Here is a 19,557-nt window from a genome sequence, read left to right on the forward strand (position 1 = left end):
AAAAAAAACCCTTCCGTATTTAAGGTGGAGCAGGGTTGCATCTGTCAGCTAACTTAGCTTCATTGCGTCAATAATCAAATTGAGGAATTTTCAATACATCTTTCTCAGTGAAGCACATAATATATATATATATATATATATATATATATATATATATATATTGTTGTTCTTTTTAAGAATATGATCTATACAAGTGCACTACATTGTTTGTTTAGTAAGAATCAACTTTTGAATCATTTGATTATAACGTAGGCAGGCTTATGAAGCACTTTAAAAATCAATGGCTAAGAAATTAACTTTTAGCCGTATCCAAACCACTACCATCACTTAAGCTCTCAATGACCCTTCTTAAACACTATTTAATTAATGGGTGTTACCTTCAGGTGCATTCGACCTAGGGGTGTAGGGGTGTCAATGGGTCGGGTTTGGTTTGGACGCAGGTGGAACCAGACCTAGCCCCGATTTTCAGGTATGGTATCGGATCTGGATTTGGATCCATATCTAATCGGTTCCACCATAAAAAGAACCATACTCGGTCATGATAAGAACTACATGAACCTGAGCAGGGCCATACCCGATAAAACATTATTTTTTATCATTTTTATATTGAAAATTTATGGGTCTTAATTGGAACTTGGGTCAGGCCTGGGTCTGGTATAAAATTTCACAAACTACACTGGGTCTATCTATTAATTGGACCTTTGGGTCTGGACCCGGGTCTTAATCGAGTCTTCTTATTTATCACCATATCCAGACCCTATAGGGTTTGACCCGTTGACAACCTTACTTTGACGGAGAAGGGAGGATGTCAGATTAGGGATACACCATCTAAGGGTGTGTTTGAATCTTCTTTCAAAAAAAAAAAAAGGGTGTGTTTGAATCAGTCGAATCTTAAATCTGAGGGGGATGTAGTGAATTAGGAAGATTGTTACTGAAACCTACAGATTTCATACTCGAAGCCAAAGCTACACTAGATTATCTAAGAATATCTAAAAATGAACATGAAATTGAAAAGAAATACAAAAAATAATTTCAATCTCAACACAGTCCAAGAAACCCTCAATCAACAAAACTCGGATCACTTTGATGATAACCAGAGTGAATTTATCAAAATCTTTCATCGTAAGTTCATAAAAAGCATGTCATAATACAAAAAAAGTGCATAAATTCATAATCGCATGCTTAAATAATCATGGATAACTAAAAAAAACATGAAATACACCTTATATCAGGTTAATGTTGCCAAAAAGTATGAGATCAATGACAAAGACATGCATTTACGAGTTATATTCGAGATTGAGATCTTAAAATAACCTAAATGGATCCTTAAAGACCCTAAAATAGTAATAAAAAGCCTTGAACCAATCACAAAACCCTGAGTCGGTCTAGAAAACCACTAAATCGATTAAGAAAACCCCTGAACCAGTCATAGGAGGCCCAATTCCATCGGTAAACCATTGAACCGGTCTCTGAAAAGCCAGAACTGATCCCATAATGTATAAATCAGTCTTAGAAACCACTAAACTGATTTCAAGATGCCTGAATCAATTCCAAAATGTCTGAACTGGTTTCAGAAACCCCAAAACTGGTCTCAAGAACCCCTAAAATGATCCCAAATGGACCATATCGGTTCCTGAACCGGTTTTGTCCTTAATGGGTTAAATGGTCTGGTTCTGGATTTGATCTGACCCATGGTTATTGACTCAATCCACCTAGGGATAGTAATGAGTCCTAAACTGGGTCTCAACAGGTCGGGACAAGACCTAGTCCACCTGGAACCCCAATGGGTTCGGGTCCCGGACTGGGTTTGACAAGGTCAGACTCAGTCCTAGTCCAACTGAAACCTCAATGGGTCTAGGTCCTAGGCTCGATCAGGTTTCTCAACTGGTTCAGGTCTTAGAATGGGTTCGACTGGGTCAGACTCAGACCCGGTCTACCGAAACCCATAACAGATCTGAGTTCTAGATCGAGTTCGACCTGGTCGAACTCAGACTTGATCCGCCCAAAGCCCACAACGTGTTCGAGTCCTGGATCAAAACCAACATGGTCGGACTCAGACCCGATCCACTTGGAACCCATAACGAGTCTGGGTTATGGACCGGGTCTGACCTGGTCGGTCATGGATTTGGTTCACTCGAAACCCCTAACGGGTTCAGGTCCCAGACCGGATCACATTGAATCGAGTGCGAACCCGATCCACTGATCCCTCGAATGAGTCTGGGTCTGTACCGGGTCTTTTCGGGTCGAGTGTAGATTTGATCCACCTGGATGCACCAAAGGGTCTGAGAATGCTCTTCCCAAAATACAATCTGCAGGAAATCTTAAATGCCAACGAGGTCTGAACAAGAGTTGCTCAGAATTTAATTACGAACAACTTTTGTTTTGATGTCATTATTGACTTCTATATGGGTTCATCGAAAAACATAAATCAAAGAGCTAAACTATGCAAGGAGAGATTTCTGTCAAAATTCTGTATGGCCATCGGAAAACACACCAGAATCCCTCCACACAACTCTGATGATGCTCACATAAATAAAAAAAGATCCTCACACGTCAATGAACTCAGATTCACTGGCAGATCGTCGATCCTCCATTGGATATGTCCAAAATTTAAGGATGTACAATAAAGGCCGCCTCAGTAGTCATCAACAAACAATCAATTGAATGGTTGGCTGAAACAACTGTGATAGGTGGTGGGTCGCTTGTCAATGCTTCTTCCATCATCGTTTGACATCCCGAAACCAAACAGAAGTTCGACGAGAGAGAATAATGCCAACAAAAAATTTTGGGAAGCATCGCTGGCACACTCACACCTCAAAAATGCACAGTGGGCCCATAACTCAATGTTAGCATAAAATGGATCGTAGAAGAGCCACTTACCTGATGTGAACTTGGACGATCTGAATGATGCTTCAGTGGATGCGGTTGGAGGTCCCTATGCCCTCATGGTAGGCCTCATCAAGCTATCATGGATCTCTCTTATTTGTAGGGAGACTTGGTGGAGGTCCATAATGGGTACTAGTGGAGGTCCCTAATGGGCATGAATGAACAATTATGAGACTTCATTGTAACCTCCAAAACCCAAGAGCCACAGCCATATATGTTCCTTGACGTGCCCATGTTAATATGGGTCACATCCAGGTTTGATCCGGTCCAGTCCAAATTCAACAAAAACACATTTGCCCCCAATTGAGAAGGCCTAAGCTCTTGTGGGCACCATCGTGCCAATTTCATAGGAACCAGAAGAATAGTCACAAGTTGGTTGATTGATGGGGTTAGATGAAAGAGGGAAATCCATGTGTTTGGGAAAAAAATTCTATATAAATGATTCTTAAGTTTGGAAATGGTGAAAATTGTTGTTCCCGCCAAAAAGGTCTTTCCAGCCAATTTTCTCAGGCACAAGTACGACCAATAACTAGAAAACTAGAAAAATCAATGGGTGAGAATGATCCTATATGCAGAATGGGGCCTCTCTCTCTCATCCAGCTGTTGGAAAATGACATTTAATTATCTATTTCTTGTTTTGCAAAATAAGTCTTGGCTGCTCTCTGCTCCCTTCTTGAAGTCATTCAAGGCTTTTTAATCTCCAAAGTCTCTTTCTATCTTTTCTATTAACTCCAAATACACCCATAAGAAACCACAAGGACTGCAATTTGTAAATGTTACCAAGTTGACCGGGCCTCACAGGTTCAAAACTCACGGGTGGTACCCCTTGGATCATAAAAAAACCAAAAGAAATACACCCATAAGTTTGTATAATCGGAAGGACATCATTAATTGATTGTGAATTTTGGGTTTTATAAGCACCTCATGTTCGAGCTACCCTACCCCACAACCTGTACGTGGTTGCTTTACTTTTTGATCGTCAAAGCTGATCGTCCCGTCTCCCGTATGTTTGAGGTGCTTCTTCAAGGAAGAATTGTCCATGGAAATTTCCATGGACTGCATTAGTACATTATGCAGCTTAACACAGATTGTGCTAGATATCTATATCAATGTTGTCAAAATTGGTGATTCTAATCGAATGGCAGGGCGACCCCTCCCCTCCAAAATCAACCCATTTTGTCCCGAATTGTCTGAATCGAGCAAACTCAATTGATTTCTCATTAAACCGGTTCTGATTAATATATATATATATATATATATATATATATATATATATATATATATATATATATATATATATATATATATATATATATATATATATATTATCATGTGTAAAGCTTAACGTGTTTTATTTAATGGGTTGTGATGCTAGCTAGTTTAAGAATATTCTTTTAAAATATCATCTTTACACTACAAGGATGAGGATCAATAGCTGCACTCTTTTCCAGGGAAAAAAAATCTTGCCGTTATTGATAAAGCAATAATGGCAAGATTTTTGTTCATGCTATTAGCTTCATTAGTCACGACAAGCCATGAATCTCTCCGCTATTACTTTACTAAGTTCATAAATCTTGCTGCTATCAGCATCATCAATAACGGTGAGCTGAATATCCCCTGGAATGCCATGTCCTTGCACACATCTCATCGTCGTAAGTTTTATTTTATAACATTGACAATTACGTTGCCATTATAAAGTAATGTCAGTACGGTTAAAAACATGTTTCAAGGCGCAAAAAGCATGCCTCGCCTTGAAGCAATATGTATCTTCGTTGTTGGTCTTTAACGACAATATATAACAGTGAGATCTGGCTATCACCGTTATAGGTTTTTAGTATATAATGACGAAAATTATGTGGCCATTATAAAGTATTGTTAAAAACGTACATTAAGGCCCGACAGACCCTTTATATATTTTTTGTTCTCTCTCTATGCGATCTCAGACCTAACCCTAACCCTAATCGCCTCACAAGAGGCCTCTCACCCTCAATGTCAGCTCCCACTCTCCTTCGATGCACCTTCTCCTCCCCAAACCTAACCCTAACCCTAATTCCACCTCTCAGTTGAGTCTGTTGCATGCCTTTGTGTTCATTTTTAGGTCAATTATGAAATTTCTTCCTTTCTTTTGATTTTTATGTGTTCGTCTTGTGATTTGATCAATGCTTTTTCAGTTTCACTCTTTTTGCAATTTAATAAATTGTGTTAAAAAAATCTTTAGCATTATTGCAGATTAAGGTGATGAAGAAGCTTAACTGATTGTGTTGTGGAACCCCAGAAAAAATTTTCTTTTTTTATGTGTTTAATTGAAGAGAATGCATAAAAAATTGTTAGAATTTTTGTGGATTCAAAGGATCAAGAAGCCTGATTGATTTGTTAAGGAACTCTGGAAAAATGTGTTCCTTTGTTTTCTTGACAATCGAAGAGGATGCGAGGAACGGAATCAGGTGAAATGTGAATAGTCCAAATTGCAATTTTTTGTTGATGCTTAAGGATGTGATGTTGGACATTTTGGGTTACGGGTCCAACCCACAGTCTGACCCGGTTTGACACCCTTTTAGTGGGTCACGTAAGTGGCTGATTAATGGAGATAGTGGGTGGGAGTTACGTGAATGTGGAGAGACCACATTCACGTAACTGCCCAATTCCTCCATTATATAAAGGGTTAGGGGTTACAAAGTTGATGAGAGTTCGTAACATATCCCCTTCCCAAATTCAGTTCTGCATTCAGGCTTAGCAGAACAGGGTCCTGCTCACCGTCGACATTAGGCCTGGGCTCATTGTGGGCGTCGACCGGCTGAGGAGAACGCCAAACTACCTACACGGACAATGGCGAATCCAGGTACGCTCCCTGTCTTGTTGTTTTCACAGGGCATCGCCCAACATTGGGTTATGGGCCCACAACTACCACGCATTTCCGCTGCGTGTGGCTGCGTAGGCCGTTTTCAACGTTTTGGCGTCGGTGGAGTCGTCGTGAGGCGACAACCACCGATAAGCTACAGATTGTCGCCGTGGGGCGACAGTCTTCACCGGCTATTGTCACCGAAAAGGGCGACATCAATTCCCGGTTCAGGCAAAACCTGTGGCCGTTGGGCTGCAGGGAGGTTTTTGCCATCGCCGGGATCAACGCTGGAGCCGTCGCCTGATTATGTAACCGGCAGATGTCGAAAAGGGTTTGAAAAACCCCCTTTTCTCTCTGTTTTCCATTTCAGTTAACGGGAAGAGGGCTTTTGTCGAAAAGCAGCAAAGGAATCAGAGGCGGTCTTGCCGACGCCCAGACATACCCCACCTTATCGCCGGAGTGACCGCTAAACAGGCGGCGACAATAAAAAAAAAAAATTTAAACCCTTACCTGTCGCCGAAAAGGGGGTGGGTTTTTTACGGAGCTGTCACCGGATTGAAACATCGTCGTGGGGCGATATGCCGGATAGATTGACCGGCGGTCGCCGGCAATCTTGCCGGCGCTGCTGCTCCAGCCGTGCCTTTATATCTCCTCTGTTTCTTCAGGCATCGGACGACGCAGTCACCATCGTCGCCGTGGGGCGACGTCGTCTGAAAAGGGAGACTGTCGCCGGACCGGCGTCACCGTGGGGTGACGCAGGTCGCCGGCCATCGTGCGCCAGTCGCCATTACGGCGACATGAGTCGCCGTGGAACCGAACAAGGGGGAAAACCCCCTTTTCGGTTTCCCTAAAACTGAAACAGAAACCATCGGGTTTCTGTTTAGGTTTTAAAAAAAAGAAAAAAAGAGACCAAATCGGGTCCGATCCGGACCCATTAAGGACCGGGGTCCGTTTCGGACCGGGTCGACCCGGGTCCATGAAGGACCGGGTCGTACCCGGGGTCCATTTCGGACCGGGTCAAACCCGGGTCCATGAAGGACCGGGTCTTACCCGGGTCCGGTTTGGACCGGGTCATACCCGGGTCCATGTTGGACCGGGTCCATGAAGGACCGGGTCATACCCGGGTCCATTTAGGACCGGGTCGAACCTGATATTCGTTTTGGACCGGGTCCGACCCGGGTCTGTTTTGGACCGGGTCCGACCCGGGCCTGTTTCAGATCGGGTCTAACCCGGGTTCTGTTCGGGCCGGGTATGATCCGTATTAAGTATGGGTCGGGTCAGACCCGGATCCCATTTAAAACTGGGTTGGATCCATAAAAACAGGATCCAAACACTATTGAGACTGAATCGGATCAGGAACCTGATCCGACCCCTTCCGGAACCGAATCAGAGCCATTTTTGACCGGTTCTTTTCAGTTTCTCACCGGTTCCGAGATGCAGAGACCATGTTTTCATAAATATAAAGAATTACAGGGATTTTGGCATACGGTTATAGGGTTTTATGAACTTTTTGTTCATATTAAGTATCAGTTTATAAGGTTCAGAACCGGTTCCGACCCTTAGATGACCGGTTCGGGGCGGTTTCAGACCGGTTCATAGTATTTTTAGACCGGTTCCTACTTGTGGTCCTTGGGTTTTACCCATATGAGCATGCTTTTGTTATTTTTCATGCTTTATAAAGTATTTATTTTGAATAATGCATGACTTATGCATGTTAATTCATGTATTTAGCGTTGGTTAAGTTATGCATGATGATTTTAAGCATGAATTATGACTAAATTTATGACAATTAGTTTATGCATTTTTTATTGAAGTATGAACTGATATTATGCCATGAATATACATGCATTAAAATGTATGCATGGGTGTGCTCCATAATACGAATAGGTTTTTCGGTAAAAGATTTTGATTAACCGATTCAAGTAATCACCAAAGTGATCTGAGTCGTGTTAATTAAGGATTCTTTGAACTGTATTAAGATTCGTAATTATGATTGTGTATGAATTTATGAAACATTGATTCTACCCAAAGGCAGGTCGTTGTGTTCCAAAATTTATACAGGGTGTGATAGTAGATGTGCATTCCAACCCATGAAGCATGTTCGTACCCAAAGGTACAGTGCTGAATTGCCTCTGGATTCATGATCTACTAGTTTCACCAACTGTAGTCAATTCCTTGGGAATTGAAGAGACGAAGCAATTATGAGTATTATCGTTTTCACCAAAGTGAAACAATAATGGCTCAACTATGATTGTCTAAAAAAAGGTGAAAATAAAGGGTCTCACTTTTACCTTTTCAACACGAGTCTCGTCTGAGCAATAATAGTAATGTCTTTCTGTTCCATGATTTATCAGGTTCCTTCCATATCGATGGTTCTAGTAGTATCCCTATCTTAGACGGATCGAATTTTTCTGATTGGAAAGAAATTGTGTTATTCACTTTGGGCTATATGGATTTAGATCTGGCTCTTAGAATTGACGAACCTCCCACTCTTAATGAGCAGAGCACAGCCGATCAAAAGGCTGCCTCTGAGAAGTGGGAGCGCTCAAACAGACTTAGCCTGTTGCTTTTGCAATCTCGGGTGGCTAAGAACATTCGAGGCGCAATTCCTCACTGTAAGACTGTGAAGGAATTTCTGGGAGCCATTGAGGCTCAATTCGTCACTTCTAATAAGGCAAGGGCCAGTACCCTCATGTCCAAATTAGTGTCTATGAAATATGCTGGTGACAGTCACATTCGACAGCATATTTTGGAAATGAGGAATATTGCGACTCAACTGAATGACATGAAGTTCGCCATCTTTGACTCCTTTTTAGTCCATCTGATCTTAACCTCGTTACCTACTGAGTATGGACCCTTTAAAATCTTCTACAACACACATAATGATGAGTGGTCTTTTAATGACCTCTTGAGTAAGTGTGTTGAGGAAGAGGAGAGATTGAAGGGTGAGAGGGTGCCAAGTGTACATATGGCCTCTCATAAGGATAAACAGAGGTCGAGGCCAAAGAAAAGCTCCTTCAAAAAGAAGAATCAGAAGAGAGCCACTGGGGAGAGTTCAAACTCTCAGGCGAAAGCCAAATCCCAGTTAGGTGGTCCTTCTATAAAGTGTTTCTTCTGCAAAAAGAAAGGGCATAAGAAGGTGGACTGTTTGAAGTTCAAGAAATAGCTCGAAAATAAAGGTAATAAGTCATTCGTTTCTCATGAGTGCAATCTAATTCATGTTCCATTGCATAGTTGGTGGATTGATTATGGTGCCACGGTGCACATTGCCAACTCTTTGCAGGCATTTCTGAACAAAAGGGAACCAACAGAGCATGAAAGAAGCATCTTCTCAGGAAATAAGATGCGTTCACATGTCAAGAGCGTTGAGACCTGCAGAATTGTGTTGGAGTCAGGATTCATGTTGGATTTGGTCGATACATTTTATGTTCCATCTTATAGTTAGAGCCTAATTTCAATCTCAAAACTTGATAAGTTTGATTTTGTGTTTAAATTTGAAAAATCTAAACTTATTATTATAAAAAATTCAATGAATATAGGTTCTACATATATGTGTGATGGTTTGTATCAATTAAGAACCAAACTCCAAATTCAGGAATCTCACTCCATTGAGAACACAATGATTGGCAATAAACGTGGTCTAAAGGATGATCAATCCTATTTGCTTTGGCATCAAAGATTAGGACATATCTCGAAAGAGAGAGTCCAAAGACTCGTGAAAGAGGGAATCCTTGGATCCCTTGATTTTACGAATATAGAGCCATGTGTTGACTGCATAAAGGCTAAGCAGTCTAACACATACAAGAAAGATGCCAAACGCAGCAATGGAAAGTTAGAAATAGTGCATACGGATGTCTGCGGCCCTTTTTCACCGTGTTATACGGGTGAAAAGTATTTTGTCACCTTTATAGACGATTACTCACGGTATATGTATCTCTACTTATTATCTGAAAAATCTGAAGTCTTTCAAGTTTTTAAGGACTTCAAGAAAGAAGTTGAGAAACAAACCAGTGAAGTTATTAAGGTTGTCAGGTCAGATAGAGGTGACAAATATTATGGTCGTTTCACTGAGATGGGACAAAAGGAAGGTCCATTAGCGTAGTTTCTAAAAGAGGAAGGCATTGTACCTCAATATACCATGCCTGGTAGTGCTTATCAGAATAGTCTAGCCGAAAGGAGAAACCATACGCTTAAAGAAATGGTTCGAGCGATATTGAATCACTCAAACCTTCCTTTGACCTTGTGGGGTGAAGCTCTTAGGACTGCAGTGCATATTTTGAATAAGGTTCCTACGAAGGCTGTTCAAAAGACTCCTTACGAGTTATGGACAAGTAGAAAACCTTATTTGTCATATATGCACATATGGGGATGTCCAGCAGAAGCTAAATTGTATAACCCACATATAAAAGCTTTTGATCCTAGGACAACTAGTGGTTTCTTCATTGGTTATCTAGAAAGATCGAAAGACTTTAGGTTTTATTGTCCATCTCATACACCACAGATAGTGGAAACAGATAAAGCAAGATTTCTTGAAAATGGTTCTGTTGGGATAGATGCATCTCAAAATATTGATTTTGAGGAAATGCAGGATTCAGATTCTACACCTGCTGAGGATAATGACCCGATTTTCTCTATCATTGTTCCTTCGAGTAATGTAAGAGAAAGTCCAGTCAATGAATATCAATCCCAACTAGATCCGGTTGTTGATGAGGATATACAACAACAACAGGATACAAAGGCTCATTTTGAACCAGCTGTAGCACCTGTATGGAGGTCCACCAGAATTAGGAAATCTGCTATCCATCCAGACTATGTGGTGTATTTACAAGAGTCAAATGATTTCATAGACATTGATGAAGATCCCTTCACATTTGCAAAAGCCATTGAAAGTGAAAGATCAACACATTGGATCAATGCCATGAAAGAAGAGCTTGACTCTATGGCAAAGAACCAAGTGTGGGATCTTGTACCTCGACCTGATGGAGTTAGACCTGTTGGTTGTAAATGGGTTTACAAAACTAAAACAGACTCTAAAGGTCATGTGGAGAGGTACAAGGCTAGGCTTGTTGCAAAAGGTTTCACACAGATAGAGGGCATTGATTATAATGAGACTTTTTCTCCTGTCTCAACTAAAGAATCATTAAGAATAATCATGGCCCTCATAGCTCATTTTGATTTAGAGCTGCATCAGATGGATGTGAAAACCGCCTTCCTGAATGGGGATCTGGATGAGGAGGTATACATGCAACAACCTTCTGGTTTCAGTATAGATGACTCAAATAACTTAGTTTGTAAATTGAATAAGTTAATTTATGGACTTAAACAGGCCTCCCGCCAGTGGTATAAGAAGTTCAATCAGGTAATAATGAACTTTGGATTCACTGAAAACATTGTTGATCAGTGTATTTACATTAAGACTAGTGGGAGTAAGTTCATAATTTTGGTTTTATATATTGACGATATTCTTCTTGCAACTAATGATTTGAGTCTTTTACATGAAATAAAAGTTTTTCTTTCCTCTTATTTCGATATGAAAGACATGGGTGAGGCCACTTATGTCTTTGGAATCGAGATCCGTCGTAACAGAACTAAGGGTGTCCTTGGCCTATCTTAGAAATCCTATATCCTTAAGGTTTTTAAAAGATATGGGATGGAGAATTGTTCTCCTAGTTCGGCACCTATAGTGAAAGAGGATAAATTGAGCTTGAAGGACTGTCCTCAGGAAGATATAGCGAAGGCTCAGATGGATGCTATCCCATATGCTTCAGCAGTTGGGAGTTTACAGTATGCGCAGACCTGCACTCGACCTGATATAGCATTTGCTGTGGGAATGCTTGGTAGATATCAGTCAAATCCAGGCATTGCGCACTGGAAGGCAGCGAAGAAGATCATGCGCTATTTACAAGGAACGAAAGACTATATGTTGATCTACAGGAAAGCTGATCACCTAGAGGTCGTTGGATACTCTGATGCGGACTTAGGAGGGTGTATTGACAGTAGAAAATCCACTACTGGATACATTTTCCTTCTAGCGGATGGTGTTGTCTCATGGAGAAGCGGAAAGCAGTCTATCACTGCTGCTCATACCATGGAGGCAGAATTTATTGCTCTATACGAGACTTCGTCACAGGCCATTTAGATAAGAAACTTCATTATGGGTCTTGGTATAGTGGACTCTATTGAGAGACCACTAAAGATCTTTTGTGATAATGAAGCAGTCGTGTCCTTTTCAAATAACAACAAGAGCTCAACATCGTGTCGACACATGGAGTTAAAATATTTTATTGTTAAAGAAAGGACTGAGAATCATCTGGTATGTATTGATACAATTGGGACGAAGGAAATGACTGCGAATCCCCTTACTAAAGGGCTAGCACCGGGATTGTATTCCCAACATGTAAAGGGGATGGGTCTTTTTGATTCCTTCTGATGTATGACAATACATTAAGTAATCACATTTGTGTTTATGTTTTGATTCTCTAAGGTTTTGAGTTATTGTTGATTTTGCATAAAGAATCTCTCATATGGGTTAGAAAGAATAACATAATAACAATATTAAAGGACCAATAGAATAGGTGAGAGACCAACCTATTCATATAGATAATTTCTTTACATGCCTAAGCACTGAAGGTGAATTATAGTGTAGTACAAGAAAATATGACATTTCATAAAGGGGTGTTCATATCCTTGACTCATACGATTCATCCTTGTGATAAAGAGTGGCATGTGAACCCACATGAAGAATTAAATCGAGATAACGGTATACACCTCGATTTAGTACACTTTTGGTGTCAATGGGTCCAGTGGGAGAATGTTGGACATTTTGGGTTACGGGTCCAACCCACAGTCTGACCCGGTTTGACACCCTCTTAGTGGGTCACGTAAGTGGCTGATTAATGGAGATAGTGGGTGGGAGTTACGTGAATGTGGAGAGACCACATTCACGTAACTGCCCAATTCCTCCATTATATAAAGGGTTAGGGGTTACGAAGTTGATGAGAGTTCGTAACATATCCCCTGCCCAAATTCAGTTCTGTATTCAGGCTTAGCAGAACAGGGTCCTGCTCACCGTCGACATTAGGCCTAGGCTCATTGTGGGCGTCGACCGGCTGAGGAGAACGCCGAACTACCTACACGGACAATGGCGAATCCAGATACGCTCCCTGTCTTGTTGTTTTCATAGGGCATCGCCCAACATGTGATGCTTGCTTGTGGTAAGATTGATAGAGTTGCTGGAGATGATTTGCATGTTTCATTTTCTTTGACATCCTTCACCACATGAAATGTGTATTTGGTTTAGAGGTCTAATTGCATTTGTGAATAGCAATGAATTTGGAGTCTCGATATGCATCATTTTTTTGCCTTGCAGGTTCAACTGCAGGAGTCTCCTTTGAACGCCGAGGTAAAATCCTTGTTTTATATTGATTTTTGGGTTTTGTTTCATTTTGTATTTTTTTTTTGTTGTAAGGGCTCACATTTTCTTACATCGTGGGATGAAATTTTTTAGTTTTCTTCTCTTTTCAGATCCTCTGTACAAGGATTACCATTGTGATACGAAATTCACTCACTACCTACACAGCAACAGGCGTTGCGAGTCTCTTCTTCACCATTAGACTTGGATGTGATATGATTTTGTTTAAACCAGATATGGTTAGGCTCAAATCCAGACTAAAGTTAAATACGATTCTTAGTTGAACACTTATTTCTTTAGATACTTATTTGTACATCTATTCTACAATGCCTTATGAAACACTGAAAGTTTTATTTTCAGGATTATTGCTGTGCACTTTACTGATCCTTTTCATGTGAGCATGTGTTGCTTTTTGTTTTCTTATAGCAAAATACTACCAGCAGTCTCATTTTTTCCTAGGATTCATTAGTTCAGGACTTTGTGTTTTGCTAGTAATTTGAGTTTAAAGGCTTTTACATTAGTTTTGGCATTTAGTAATGTTTAAATTGAAAAGTGATTTTATTGTATGCTTTTGTCAAGGTAATGACTTAACATGAGGTTTGTTCTCAATGATTGAATGCTATCAGTTATATATATTTTCATGGAGTTCATTGAGGTCAGTCGACCTTGATAAGTTTACTTTTAACAACTCTAAAAATATCATCTTTGATATGAGAAGCTTAATTGTTCTCTTTGTATCATCCATTATTTTTTTTTCATGTTTATAACCTATAATGGCGAGATCCCTATCTTGTTGTTATAGCTTATAATGGTGAGTCAATTATCTCCGTTATATCCTATGACAACGATATAAGGATCTCGCCATTGTAGTGGCGAGCCATGGATCTCAGCATTATGTCCTATCTTGCCGTTAAAACAATTTAACCGTTAAAGATTGTCACACCGCTATTGATAAAACCAGTTTCGGCGAGATTCGTCGCTAGTGTTGGTTCACCCGTTAATGGTGAGCTATAAATGTCACCATTATTACTCAACAAAAGTCACTTTTTTTGGTGACTTGTCAACAAGAATCCTTGTCGTTATAGGGGTATAGTGACGAGAAATAGGGCAATAGCACTGAGATATCTCGCCAATTGACCTGTATCCTTGTAGTGTTATGAATAGTGTCTATATTGGCATCTATTATTTTGTTAATTTTCATTTTTTTTGCTTGTTTTTTTTTGTATTTTTCTGAAAATTTGAATGAAAATAATATTTAAATGTTCCAATTAAAAAACGATTTGATTCTTTGGTTTTTCTAGGAAACTGATTCACTAGGTGAATTGATTTTAACAACATTGATCTGTTATTCTAGAAAACATTAATGAGAGCACCAAACTATTAAGAAACTATAGAAACATGCATTGTGTTTAATGGAAACTCATTTTAAAGATTAGAAGGGACCATGAAACCAGTGTTGTGAGAGGCGTACGCCTCAGTACTTGAAGCGTACGCCTCACAGGCGAGGCACATGCTCAAGGTACTGAGGCGCACCCTCAGTACCTGAAGCGTTCTGGAATTGCTTTGAATACATAATTATCTAAAATAATTTCAAATATAACACTGTTTGGATTGTCCTCACTATGATTTCAGCTAAATGTTTGATGCAAGTTTCAATAGCATTAATATCTCCCGATTAATTGCGTGATGGTAAACCACTAAAAATCTTGCATTAGTATAACTAACTTAAATTTACATATACTTGTATATAAGTAAGAGATGTGCACAAAAGTGCATTGATGAAAAACTATAGTTTCATGATAGTTCTATTGCATGTATGCATTTGATATGTCCAAGAAAAAAATATTTATATGCATCACTAAATTTTTTTTTTTGTTTAGGCCGTTTTTGATGGGAAAAAATTCAAGGTTATAATTTAAAAAAATTGGGTGCTATTTATTTTTCAAGTCCTTCAAAAACCTTATATTTACTAAATCAACCATCAAACAAACTCATATATGTATATAACAAACTCATATATGTATATTTATATTAAAAAACCATTTACCAGTGCTATTTTATTAATATTATATATTTTATTATTTTGATCATGAAGCTTACGCTTCAACGCCTCGAGGCTTACGCCTCGCTTCATAACATGCTCAACGCCTCGCTTCGCCTCATCGCATTTAACAACCTTGCATGAAACCTCTTTCTACCAACATTTGGGTACATAAAACAACAGCACATTGTTATGTTTATTTTTTATGAAGTTTTGTTGATTCCAATTCCGATGTCTTTGGTAACATAATATACCAATTTATTATGTTGGTAGCTTTATATTTACGTATCAGTTTTTTCAGGAACTGAATGAATGTATATCAGGAGCTGATAATAAATTTTCTGAAATTGTGTCAATTGTGTGTTTTGACCCAATTGTGCTCAAAATTCTTTTGCACTCTCATAGGCCAATACCAATGCTTGTATCCATGAGTTGTTTCGTACCTAATTTCGGAAATTATAAGTCTTTATATAAAACGAGGGCAACTTTTTATGCTGATGCTTACAGATGGCTAGGGGTACTGTCCCGCAAGTCTAATGGGACACCTTTTAGGTGTTTTACCTAGGGGTGTCAATGGTCGGGACTCCCGTGAAACTAGACTTGGACTTGATTTTTGGGTATAGACATAGTATTGGGTCGACTTGAGTGTAAGTCTACTGTAAAAATCCATACCCGGACCCCATAAGAACTACATGAACGGGACCATTATACCGGATAAAATCATATTTTTTTTATCATTTTTATATTGAAAATTTGCAGGCCTTAATAAGAACTTGGGTCGGGTCTAATCAGGTCCACTAAAAAAATACCCGGATCTCATAAAAACTACATGAACCAGACCCGGTAAAATCACATTTTTTATCATTTTTACATTGAAAATTTGTGGGTCTTAATCAAAACTCAGGTCGGGTCCCGGCCTGGTATACAATTTCACAAACTATACCTGGGTCCATGTATTAATCAGACCTTCGGGTCTGGACTCGGGTCTTATTATTTATCACCATACCCGAACCCTATAGGGTTTGGTTTGGGTTGGGGAGTAAACTCAGACTGGTTGACACCCCTAGTTTTAACCCTCCTCCTGGAGAATTAAAAAATAAAAATTTAAAAGAAGCGGAACTTCTACCACAAAAACTTTACTTGTCTAGGGCACCTCCCATCATCGGTGTTCAGACATAACTGTTTTATACAGTCCTGTCCATGCAATCAAACAGGATTGTTTTGGGATGGGACAGCGGGACAGAAATGAGAGGGTAGCCGACAATAGGCACCGAATTCGCGACGTGAAGCTAAACAAACGGAATAAAATCACAATTTCAATCAATTAAAAATTTTCTTCTCTACAAACAAGCAGAAATAGAAGCAAAGCCACAAAATTATTATATAAATATGAAATCCATTTGTGGACACGCTTTGTAGAAAAAAAAAATCAAATCCATTTGGAGAGAGAGAGTGGACCGAGTCTCCAGTCAAAAGCCAGTTGTCTTTGGCCCCGACAAGCTGCCCAGCCCGGTCAGGTTCCCCAGCGGCGGAGTCGCCGGAATCTGCCACTCTCCGACACTTCCACCACCATCGCCGAGCTGAGAGGCCTGGGCCTCCTTCATCACCATGAGCAGAGCGGTGGCCTTCTCCTTGGCCCGCCCCTTCCCGTGCTGTGCCAGCCTCGTCACCGCCCGGACGACACCGGGCCTGACCCCGCCGGCGGCCGCGAACCGCCCGTTCCCCCTTCCCATCATCAACAGCATCAGCGCCAGCGCCTGCTCCTCCACCGCTCCGGCGGCGTCCGTCGCCTGCTCGACGACCTCCGTCACGACGGCGAGGGCATCGGAGCCGAGCAGCGCTCTCTGCCCCTCCTCCACCACCGCAAGGTTGTACAGTATCATGAAACACGGCCCCCGGATGCTCCCGACGTCCTCTCCCTCCGGCGATCCCCTCGCGCGCTGCAACAAGATCGGGACGGCGCCGTCCCGGATCATCTTCCCCTTGTTGGCGCGCTCGAGGGAGAGGTAGTACAGCGCCATGGCGGCGTCCTCGGCGGCGGCGCGGTCGACTGCGACGGCGCCGGACGAACCGAGGAGGCGGAGGAGCGGCGAGATCGCGCCGGCGATGGTGATGACGATCCGGTTCTCCTCCTCGATGGCGAGGCTGAAAAGCGCTGCAGCGGCGTGGCCCCTCGCCTCGCCGCAGCCGCTACGGAGCGCGTCTATCAGGAACTGGAGCGCCCCGGAGCGGACCAGCAGGACCTTGTTCTCCTTGTCCAGCGAGAGGTTGACGATCGCCGCGACCGAGTCGCTCTGCGTCCTCGGATCGGACGAGGCGGTCAGCGCGAGCAAGGCCGAGAGGATGCCCTCGTCTGACGCGAGGCTCGACCGGCGGCCGGGCTCCGCGCGGGTGAGCTGCCGGAGCTCCCGCGCGGCGGCCGCCTGCTCGTCCTCGATGGGACTACGGAGCCTCTGCGACAACCAAGACGGCAGTTCGTCCACGGTGTCCGCCGAGGCCGGCTCGTCGCGGAGGGCGGGTCGGGGGGAGAGCGGGAGAGGGAAGATTGGGGTGTTCTCGGAGCCGAAGGTGGTGGCAGAGTGGTAGACGCGTGGCTGGATGGCGGGGGCGGGAGTGACGGGCACGGGAGTGACGGGCACGGGAGGGGAGGGGAGGAGGTTGGCGACGAAGAGGCGCGCGTCCTGGATTGACGGCGGAGGAGGAACGGCGAGGCCGGAGGACTGGCAGAACCGTTGGATGGCGGAGCGGAGGGAGATGTTGGGGACGAGGGAAGAAGGGTGGTCGGCTGCCGAGAGGGGCTTGTCGGTGAGGTAGCAGTGGTTCTGGCCGGACTCGATCCAAGCGGAGATGCAATTGCGCTCGTACGATTGACCTGAGGAGAGGATCACGGGGTCGGACATCGGCAACGAGGAGATCGGGCAGAGGAATTCCGGCGGCCACGTGACCGCTGCCGGCGAAGGCGTCGACGACAGCCAGAGGTGCACCTGCAGGAACTTCTTCATGGCAGGTGTCAGAGAGAGAGAGAGAGAGGGTATGTCGGCCGCGGCCTCGCCGGGCGTCAACTTCTTGGAGGTGTAATGCGCGTCGTCGTTGACTTTTCAATATAACCCCAACGAGGGGAGGGACTCGACTTCCACAAGAAGGGTCGCTGTGAGAGAGTTACGTGGGATGCCCTCGTCTTCTATGGGAAGTACGCAATGCAGTTCTCCTTTCGCAAGCGGGTCGGATGTGGGTTTTAATTGTTGGGGTCGGTCCTCGTGATGGTGTGCGTCCGGTCCTTGATCTGGATCCATGGATGCATTCATTTTATATATCTCCTTTCGTATACGTAATATATACACCACATGAGTCTATTGTGGCGCTCGGCCACCACAACTTATCACCCTCATCTTCGTCAATTATGCGCCTTTCAAAATTGTAAATATTATGATATATAAGAGATGAATAAACATGCTTGGACGTAGGGCGGAAAATGGATCAGATATATATTTTTTTCTCAATCAACATTAAATGATTTCATGAATTCACACTTGATTTTAGTTAAAATTTTAGGGTTTTTTTTTTCAATTAGCATGCCTATGTCTATGAGGTATGTTTGTTAAGATTTAAGGATTTTATTTTATTTTTATGACATAAATTTTGAGTTATGGTTTTAAGGTTTTGTAGATACCTAAATTTTTCTAAAATGCCCAAATATTAACATTGTTGGAAAGTGTTTTTTCACGTCCTTAAGGAGAAACCCCAAAACCAAGTCATTTAAAACCCTAGTTTAGGAAAAAACCCAAAAAGTTAGGTATAACCCTTAGAATTTTAAGAATATCTCATAAAAACTACTCAAAATATGACAAAATCTTTAAATTTTAGGGATTGTCATATGGTAGGAGTGTAGTCCGGTATTGAGAACAACAAAGTGTCTCTGCCATCTAGTCTTGTTCTATCTCCGTTTGACTCGTTAACTATTGGGGATGACAAAAGGAATGACGTCTGCTATGAAACGACATAACTTCTTTGTTGTCCACTGCACTGAATGTGCGGATAAGACATTTGACTTATCCTTATCTTATTCCTAACAGATCTTACCCCATCCTATGCATTTTTTCAAACGAAGACTCCTCTTAGAAAAACTTTTATCTCAAGCAGAACTACTCTTGGATAGGTCTTATCTGCTATTTGGAATAGACATAGATTCACTTGGGTTGGATCTGAATCTAGAAATCTCATGACTCATATCACATCCAAAAACCTATAAATAGGACTCATCCCTTAGATCCTCGTCATCTGAAAATCTCATACCTAAATGTTAACCCCGGAGAAGAAGCCTACCCAAGTACAACCTACAGTCTGTCCTGACGTCATTGAAGAATACTCATACCTACATGG

At 41.9% G+C, this 19,557-nt stretch overlaps 1 protein-coding gene across 1 annotated transcript; it reads right to left on the bottom strand.

Annotated features, from left to right (window-relative positions):
- Positions 1–16,483: 16,483 nt before the first annotated feature.
- LOC149821348 (U-box domain-containing protein 39-like) lies at positions 16,484–18,608 on the bottom strand. Its single transcript, XM_089982375.1, has one exon. It carries the CDS (start codon positions 18,177–18,179, stop codon positions 16,647–16,649), a length of 1,533 nt encoding a protein of 510 aa, XP_089838501.1. The 5' UTR covers positions 18,180–18,608; the 3' UTR covers positions 16,484–16,646.
- Positions 18,609–19,557: the final 949 nt, after the last annotated feature.

Source organism: Nuphar pumila, chromosome 12 (genome assembly GCF_984573655.1).
Source record: "Nuphar pumila chromosome 12, dmNupPumi1.hap1.1, whole genome shotgun sequence".
Lineage (NCBI taxonomy): Eukaryota > Viridiplantae > Streptophyta > Magnoliopsida > Nymphaeales > Nymphaeaceae > Nuphar > Nuphar pumila.